General features: G+C 45.2%; 1 protein-coding gene across 1 annotated transcript in view; it reads right to left on the bottom strand.

The window, feature by feature from the left end:
* IL1RAPL2 (interleukin 1 receptor accessory protein like 2) overlaps positions 1–9,569 on the bottom strand; it is a 562,906-nt gene that overhangs the window by 4,379 nt on the left and 548,958 nt on the right. Inside the window, exon 10 of the mRNA XM_025215004.1 lies at positions 8,060–8,230. Coding sequence (XP_025070789.1) covers positions 8,060–8,230 — 171 coding nt within the window. The remainder of the gene's footprint in view (positions 1–8,059; positions 8,231–9,569) is intronic.

Raw genomic sequence — 9,569 nt, 5'->3', positions numbered from 1 at the left:
GCTTACTGTCTCTTGCCCCCTGAGGCTACTCGCTACTTTGAACAATGGGCCCTCAGTGTTTACTGCAAAAGTCTTTGAGCCCGAAAGCTTGCAGAAAATAATAATTTTTTTGCAATGTTCTAGTTGGTCTAATAAAAGGTATCATTTCTGAACCAAGACTTCTAGATTTTTGCATTTCTAAGTAGTAAGTACGGTAGTTTAAAACATTGGCGACGCATAGGGGGTGCATGTGCACCCCCTGAGATTGGCCGTGCACCCCTGGAAGTGCCAGCCGCGAAGCCGGAAGTGCCGATGGAAATGCACTTCTGGTTTTGGCCCCCGCCCGGGTTGGTGATTGGCTGCTGGGGGACCCCCCTGGTTGGCGATTGGCTGCTGGGCCCCCCACAAGACTCGGAAGGCATCAGTCGCCCATGGTTTAAAATCCATTTAACTTACAGTGGAAAATGGTAGTATGAGAACAAGGACATGTCCTTTCCTATCCTGTGACCTAACAATTGAGCCTTTTGTCAGGCAAAACTACGCCTTGAGTAAGGATTAACTGGAAAACTCAGAAAGAGCTTCAGGACTCGTTCATTTTATTACATTCCCAAGATAACTGCAGCCGGTCAAAAGATTTCCAGGTAGAGCCGTTTTGTTTTGGTCCAGAAAATTCTCCCTCTCGAAAACTGGATCTCTCCACGGGAATATTTCAATTTCAATGAAATTTCATTTCAAAACCAAAATGGAAACTATTTCGATGAAGTCAGAATGGCACGTTCCAAATTTTTATGCCAAATGACATGTCTTTTCAGCACTGTAAATCTTGTATTAGCAAATCTAAACTAAAATGCCAGAATTGGAACGTGACCTCTTGGTTTGGTTTTTTTAAATTCAGAACAAAACCAAGATGCTGGAATTGCCCTTGAAGCAAATAGTGTAAGTTTTCAAAACTTAGATGAGCAATGTCAAATGTCTCATGCTATTACTAAGAAATTATAGGGAGCAGGAACTTTTAGATTCATATATAAACATGGGTATAAATTATGCCCTTTCAAAGCTTTCCTTCAGCAATAACACGAGATCAGCTGACAGCAAATAAACTGGTACTCGCCAGGCAGTGTCAGCAAGTAATGAGGTTGCATCTGAAATGTAAAGAAGACCAGAATAGTGTTGCACATATTACATATTCAAGAACCTAATCATGTAGAACTGCCTTTTAAGATGTTAAATGAGCAACTGTAACCAGATGCTGAAGGAAGAGACAGACAATTTCACAGGCAAGCAGACTGACAGTCAGGCAGTAAATGGCAATTTAAGCAGAGAAACTAGGCCAAGAAAGAAAATATTAGGAATCATGTTGAGCCTTAAGGAGATGCTTGTTTGGACAAAAGAATTCCCAGATCACCAGCATATTGCAAGAACCGAGAAGCCCAATCCTTTTTACATCTGCAGTCCTTGGCAGCCTGAAATAACCAGCCTTGTTGCCTGTAGCTACATAACAAGCAACCGAGGAACAGCCATTTAATGAAGATTAATTCAATCCCAGGTTTCCTCAATAGACGTTTCTGAAACCTAATTCTGGTTACTTTGTTACAACAGAGATGGCTGTGTGTATTATATGTATTACCAAGGAGTTCCCCTGTTGAACCAGGACCCACCGTCCTATGCACTGTTATAAGCCCCGAACAAAAGCGTTCAAGTGAAACCATCAGGGATGGACACGAACAGGTGGAGAAGGACAAGCAAACAGTGGGACAATATTGGACAGCATCACAGGGAGGTCTCAACGCACCGACTTGTTGGCAAGGTACCTTGTTGGAGGCAAAGGAGGGGTTTAAGGCAAGTTTATGAGGGTGCTTTGTGGATCTCTAGTAAGCGTGCTGCAGTGTGCATTTGAAACTTTGACAGGGTTGTGAAGGGAGGGCATCACAGCCGGACTGTAGGCTGGGGTCTGCCTTTGCAGAGATTATAGGAACCGAGGGGACAGACTGTGAAGACCCTTGAAAATAACCTTTGCTGCTGCTTCTAGGGATGAACGCTGGACAGACAGCAAGACGCCAAGAGCTCCCCTGTTTGTGCAACTCCAGTGCTTGCACCCGTTACACGGACAGTGACCTCCATAACCTCGGGGTAATGAATGTAACTTAGTGTCACACCGCTGTCCCCTTGGAAAAGGGAAGGCATCCCTCCCGGGTAGCTGGAGCCTTCTGAGGAAGATGTACTTGTCCTGGTGGTGTTTGAAATTTATACCGTATTATTGTAACATGCCATTCTTAAGTGAATGAGGTGTAATTTGAAGATGACTGAATAAATAGGGGTTTCATGTACTTTCTTAATGGCAGGTCAGTCTGGCTTGCATCTCAGTTCCTGAGTAATTTCCATAAGCCAGGTTCTTGGGCACTATGATAATGCAAATAATAAAACAATCAAGCTGCCATGAGTTAGCCAATTCTTCATTTCATTTGGTGTCTAGAGCTTCCCTTCCCTTGTCTTTATTTTTCTTGGGTTTGCAATCATAATTCCAAAATCCCTCCATGTTTCCATTATTTTACATCAGCTGATAGATCTAGTTTAAAATTGGGGATTAACTGTAGAGAGGCTGTGGTTTTGAAAGGAAAATATGATAATAAGTAGTCAATTCTGATTGAATTTCAATGGTAAATGTGTAACCTAACTCCCCGAGACTCATTTGGAAACACCGACCTCACTGTATTTTGGGGTTTTTATTTCTCTACAGCTGCGGTTCTCAGCCTTGTTAGACTCAAGGCATCCCTCGGAAAGTGTCAGCTCTTACTTTTCAGTTATTTTTGGCTACCAGAAAATAATAGAGCAATTCTTCTGTTGCAAAGAACTCACAAAGCCCACAACAGGGCAGGGTGTTTTTAACACTTGGGATTCCTATTTGAAAGCCCAGGGATTGTCTTGTGAATCATGTTTGCACACCTCCCTATCAGGGCTAACTCTGTGTAGCATCCTTGAAAGGATTTCAAGGCACCTCAGGGTGTCATGGCACCCCGGGTGAGAATCACTGCTCTGCAGGAACTGAGGAAGAATGAATTCAGCAAGAGAAAGTGCACAGGGTCAGAAGTATAAGCTTGCTGATTTTCTGGTCTAAGCAGAAGAAATTGTAGAATGGAAGAAATCAGATCTGCTAGAAACGCTTGATAGCCACATGCAACCAGATCTTAGTGATCACAATGGTATACGGCTGTCACGTTCAGTGACTCTTTAGGTACCTGTGCACAATAGCATACAAACTCTCACCTTTGTCTTCCAAATCTGGGCATCGTTGCTGTTCTTTGTGGACACGGAGAACATCATTTTAGCTGAGATGCACGGATATTTATTTTAAAAGCTCTGCTATATTATGTCCTGTCCATGATATATTATATCCCTGCTCCTCGCTGCAGATCTCCTACCTGTTCCTCCTGCTCTCTAGGTAGAAAGGCACAGTGGTATGTATGCATACTGGGCAAATGCCTCTCATCCCCATACTAAGCAGGGCAGAGCAGCCATTTCCACCTCCCTAATTCTGAGGAATAGTTAGTGTCAATGATATTGAAAACAGGTGCCAGGCAGCTCCAGTTTGGACTCCTTAATGGAGCGGACCCTAATCAGGTAGAGATGAGAACTGACATGCTTGAGCTCCTTCCAATTTCTCCCCACCGTGCTCCCAGATAAGGCACAGTTCACAGATACACCCCGCAGTGGTATTATGGGGAAATTCAAGCACTACACAACACAGATATCAGAGCCTGGCAGTCTGCCCTTGTCCAGTTTGCCCCTGCAGACCAGCATTTCACCAATACAGAAGATCCCTTTTGGTCTGAGCTGCCTCAACTACCATCTTTGTACAACAACACCCATTTCATGCGCTTCCCCTGTTACGACCAGAGGAGTGGGGGCACAAACGCACGACCCAGATACAACACAGATGGCCCTGTAAGATGTTCCTGCTTCAACAGAAGAATTCGGTGCTGGGGACCTGGATGTCTGAGCCCGTGTTATGGCCCTGCCGCAGCCCCATGCATAGTTAGCCCACTTCTCTATAGTTTATGCATAGAGAGGGACAGCTGTATTTTCTCACATACAGTGCACCCTGGAATAAAATATGCATCTTATTTTTGAAAGACAGAATGAAAAGAAAAAAAAGGATCGTTCCTTGTAGTAACTAAGCAGCAGCAGCAGCAGCCAGCAAGTTGCATGCAGATTTTACTTTTGCTTTCACCCACTAACAAGCAGAAACTGCTCTTACTGTATTTCTCATATTTAATGCACCCTGCAATTTCCAGTAGCTATTTTTTGGGGAAAAAAACTGTGTGTGTGTGTACATGAACATGCATACAGTATTTTTTCCCTCCTCAGAAGCTAGTTAAGAATCAGCTGGATACAAACAGCATCGATCCTGTCCATTGATTTTACTGAAGCAAGTGCTACTTTGTACCAACAATCCCTTTGCACTTTTATACACCCAAATAGCCACTGTATGCATTGCCTCAAGCAGGCAAATCAGAACCATAATGGGCACCCTCCTGTGGCAGCACCTTAAAATTGCAGAGATTAGCTGAAACAAACAGCTTAAAAAAAAAAAAAAGACATCATTTACCCTGCTACTGGGATCTTACACATTTAAGTACACAAAACAAAGATATAGGATGAAAGACATCAGACTGTACGTGGGAAAGTGCTACATTACACTAAATGCCATTAACACCATAAAATGACCAAATACAATGCATGAAAGAACAAGCATTTCCCCCCCAAAAAACTCCAAAAGAAACCCTGGAGAAGTATATACAAAAGAGCCTGATATTCTAACAAGTCTCCTGCATCTGAGAAACTCATTAAAAAATAAATTGCATACTAGCTTACAAAGCGTTCTTGTGCAGTATTTATTCTGCAGCACGTTGTCTGTTTTGTTCATAATGCACTATGGTCCCCAGCAATGCATGGTCAGATAGAAGCCGGTATGTTCCATATACGGTGGCAGATAGGTCTGAGTCTAAATGTTCTTGTTTTTTAATGAAAGTCCAGTATTTCCCCCCAAAATTCAACCCCTCCCCAGTTTCCCCTCTGCAAATCCAAAGTATGTAAATCATGTTCATTTCCAACACATTTTATTCTGCATTGTCATTAAGTTTGATTAAGCATTCTTGAGGCTCTGTATGACAGAATCAAGCCCTTTCATAATACTGAAGCACTGGGAAGGGAGAGGAGAAAAGCAATATTAAATCTATGAATGTTCATAAATGAGAATTGACATTTTCAGGTACCCTACATTTTCAGGAGAGGCTTAATGAATATCCAGAAAGGTGACAAGTATTTGCTGAGTGTCTGAATGATAAAAATAGACAAAAATAAAATATCACGTTGGTGACTACAGCAGTTGGGAGAAACAGAGTCCTTTCAGATACACCCCCACTTCCAATATGTTTATCATTAAAAGCCTGCGTTTAAATGCTTTTTAATTCACACGGTACAACTGCTACAGTAAAAACCCTGCTGTTCTGACTGGATATGAAAGAATATTACTCACTATAATCTCTGTTAGTGCTTAGGTCCACTATGATTTTTAATACAAAAATTTTGTATTTCCCTGCAGGAATTCCTCACGTATTCATTGAAACACTTTCAAGCCACAAAGGAGTATATTTGCTAGCTTGCACTCACTGTTGTCTCCGGCTGTGGCAGCACGGTCTGGCCTGGGGCAGCCCTAGGGGGCAGGGGGCAGCCCTAGGGGCGCCTCCTGCCTCCAGCCCCAGGCAGACTGCAGCTGGAGCGTGGTTGCCTGTCCCCCTCCCTCTCCTGGCGGCAGCTGTGAAGCAAACCATTGCAGCAGGTGGAGCTGAGGCATCTGTCACCCGCCGCCTGCCCGCGGAGGAATTGGATGCTCAGGGCAGGCTGCCGCGGGCCAGGGGTGTGGGCAGCAGCAGGAGGAGGCAATGCACAGCCATACCTGGATCCAACCTGGCCCCAAGGCCCAGGGGCATGGGCAGTGACTGGCTCACGGCAGCCCACCCTGATCACCTGGCACAGCCGCGAGCAGGCGGCAGGTGACAGATGCCCCTCACCTCCGCCTGCCGTGATGGTTCACTCTGCTGCTCCTGTCGTGGGGAGAGGGAGGAGGCAGGGAGCCACGCGACAGCTGCAGTCCGCCTGCAAACTGCGGCCCCCGCATGGGGCTGGAGGTGGGACGTGGCGGGCATTGACCCCCGGCCCCTAGGGTTGCCCCATCCCGGGCCAGGCTGCCGCAGTAGGAGGCAGCAGCGAGTCAGGCTCTGTAATTAGCCCTGGCTCCCCCTCACCCCCCTCCACACCTGCAGCAAGGTCACATCCCTCCTCGCCTGCCCCTTCCCTGCAGCTGGACCTGCATCTGCCTCGGGTGCTGCTCGCCGCTCCTCCGAGGGACTCGGCCAAGGTCCCTGCCTGAAGGGATCTTCAGCATGGGTCGGGGCCACGAGTGGCCCTGGGTGCACAAGCTGAGCCTGGTGGTGCCCACGGTGCCCTCTCCTTGCAATGGGGGGATTCAACCCTCCCTTCCCCTTGGGCTACCGGGTTCTAGCCACACCACTGCTCCTGCCGCTGGAGCAGTGAATGGGGCTGGGGACCCCTGGCAAGGGCTGCTTCCCCCCACCCCCTCTAGACACATGCTGGCTGGGGTCCCTTCAGGCAAGGGTGGAGTTTAAATCCCTCCCCAATCATAATCAGGCCTGCTGGGGCCCGGCTATGCCCCCCTGCCCCCCCAGCTCAGTTTCCTTCCAGCTGACGATTCGCTCTAGTGTCCCCCAACTCTACCTGAGCTACTGCAGGCATGTGCCTGCATTTCCCAAATCGAAAGGGAATATCTATTCACTTGCAAATCGGTTCAATCTACGCAGGTTAGACTAACCTGCAAAGACTGAATTGATTCAGACTTGGGCTTTTTTAATGTCTGTCCCTAGCCCCAGTGTCTGGCAGAGGGGGAGGACATAGTCATGGCCCTGCCTCTGACACACTCAGATTTTTTACGAATGGCTGTGCTCAAACGTCTGGGATCTGCAGTGGAGGTTGGTAGCGCTAGGGCAGTCAGACTGGATTCTGGCTGCCTCAGCATGGGACCTGGCGCCCGGTACATCCCCATAAAGGTATCCATAATATAGTTTTTGTGTTTACTTTTTACACTCACACACACAGACATGGACATCCCCTATTCTAACATGTCTAGTGGAAGCTAACAGTGTACACACATTGCAAATACACATTTCGCACATAGGCAGCTTCTCACACATTAGGCAAAAACACACGGCATAAATGCAAACGTTGTGTGCATGGAGAATCCACCCACATTCTGCACGTTATTTCATGTCTTTTTGACTTATCCTAAAACACATCAGGAAAAAGAGATGCTATAACCACAGCTATAAACGTGTCAGACAGATGTCAGTACACGCCTGCAGAATATTCAGACGTTGCAGTGAAATGGATTGGAAACGGACAGCCGTGGTTCACTATCTAGGACTGGAGAACAGAAGCAGGTCTGCATGCAGCCCTTCGAAAAATTAGCAGCATGTATGCAGCGTAAACAATCGTTATAAAGGAGCCACACAGACACAAATCTAATTTGTGAAATCACATATGCAATATTAACTTGGAAACTAGGGTAAGTATTTATACCTCAGCTCACCATAGAAGCGGAAAAAGATAGAAGACTTCATAAAAAATCACCGGGAACTTTTTTGAATGATTATTGAGAAAAATCTCATTTCAGATGATGAAATAGATATGGAAATGTATAGATTACCCTTCCTTGGCTGCTTCTCTTTGAGTTACCTTCATTTGACTTTGAGCCTTTTTCCTAAGCTCTACCGCTATGCCAAATTCCTCTTTGTAAGACCCAGTCCTACTCCCTTTGAAGTGAATGGCACTGACTTCTCTGGGACAGGGACCAGCTCTCAGGTGGAAGTCAGGCTGCTCTGTGGGCTCTGCGAACAGCCTTGCAAAGAGAAGGAACTGTACTTATTCACTTACGGGACTTAGTGCATAGCACTTGCCTCCGTGACTGCATCAGAGAGAATTAAGCCCAAAGTTCAGAAGTACTTACTCCCGCTCGGGATCAGGTCCCTATCTGGAATGAAGAGTTTATATCCATAATGTTTTTCCAGAACATCTGGCAGTATTTCAAGTGCAAACTGCTCCTCTTCATTGTTTTCACAGTCTAGTGCATCTGGATCTACTTTGGTGTAGGAGAGATAGGCATCGTATTCCTTGTTGTCTGTAAGCAAACCAAAATGCATTCACAGTTAGTGTTTGAAGGAATCCTATTAAGATGTAAATTTGCATTGCAGCTGGAGATGGTCAAGAGCCACATTTTTCAGCTGAGAAGTCTTGTGTTGGATAACAGCTCTGTGTTGAGAATACCTATACCAGGTCCAACCGTAAAGGTTTCTCAGATCCAGGATAGACACAAAACAGGAGAGTTACACTCACGTACTCCGGATTAACCCACAGTCTGGGACATGGAAGTCAGTAGTCTGAATCAGGGAGAAAAAATATTTAACATGGATCTTCCCCCTACCAAAGAAGTAGGCTTAGCAACAGGCCATCACCTACTCTTGGATATGCAAGGGGTTGACTCTCTCACTGTCTTTTCCAAAAAACCCCCCCTTTGAAATGTCTTTATTTCAGACCAGTATGTATACGTCATACAGCCAACAGGGAGGTCAGTGGGAGTTTTGCATGGGGAAAGAATACAGATATGTATTTGCAGGTTATTCAGTACTAACGTTACAAACCACTGTATTAAACCAAATGCTTTTCAAGATGAAACAAGAGCGTGCCATATTACATGACACACATTCAGAAATAGTCTGGGAAGCCAGGTTTTTCAATTTCCCATGTTCATGTGGGAAAAATCAAGCTGTAATGGATCAGCCTGCAGTGAAGTTAACAAGCTGTCCTTACTTACAGAAAATGAAAAATCAAACAGTTAATGTAGTGAAGACAAAAGTATGTGAAAATGGGATTATTAACTCCAATTATCTATGAATAATAGCACGTAAAAAAGCTCATTAGGACAGAGTTAAAGCTCATCGATATTTTCTGTGAAAGGAAGATAAATAACCAACCACAAACTTATTTATTCACTGATGCTCTACAAATGATGGCTATTTGGTTGCCAGCCGTGGCCACTTTCAGGGGATGAAGGCCAACTCCAAAAGTATAACTAAAACAGAAGGCCCCAAAGCCTATTTCTGAGTGACTGCAAACTGAGCCTTTGCAGATATTACAACTGGCTTGTCAGCAAAATGAAGGAGACAATTAAAATGCCCAGCTAAGCCAGTACTGAGATCAAACCACATGGAGCAAAAGCCTGCTTGGGAATCTCATACAAGAAGGCCTTAAGATAAATAGCACAAGCATAGCATATTATACTTTTAGCTTAAGAATATTAGTAGCAGTGACCACTCTAAGCAAATGTACCAGATGTGCTTGTGCAATAATTAGGGACCTACTCAAATTGTAATTTTGTAATTTTCGTGAAAACCATGAAAAACGGCAGTTTCTGCAATTTTTAACAGAATTGCCGGCACCCCCTTCCCCCCCCCCCCCCC

This window comes from Alligator sinensis, unplaced genomic scaffold, assembly GCF_000455745.1.
Source record: "Alligator sinensis unplaced genomic scaffold, ASM45574v1 scaffold1388_1, whole genome shotgun sequence".
Taxonomy (NCBI): Eukaryota; Metazoa; Chordata; order Crocodylia; family Alligatoridae; genus Alligator; species Alligator sinensis.
The sequence above is the reverse complement of the archived record's forward strand: the minus strand, read 5'-3'. Positions and strand labels throughout refer to the sequence as shown.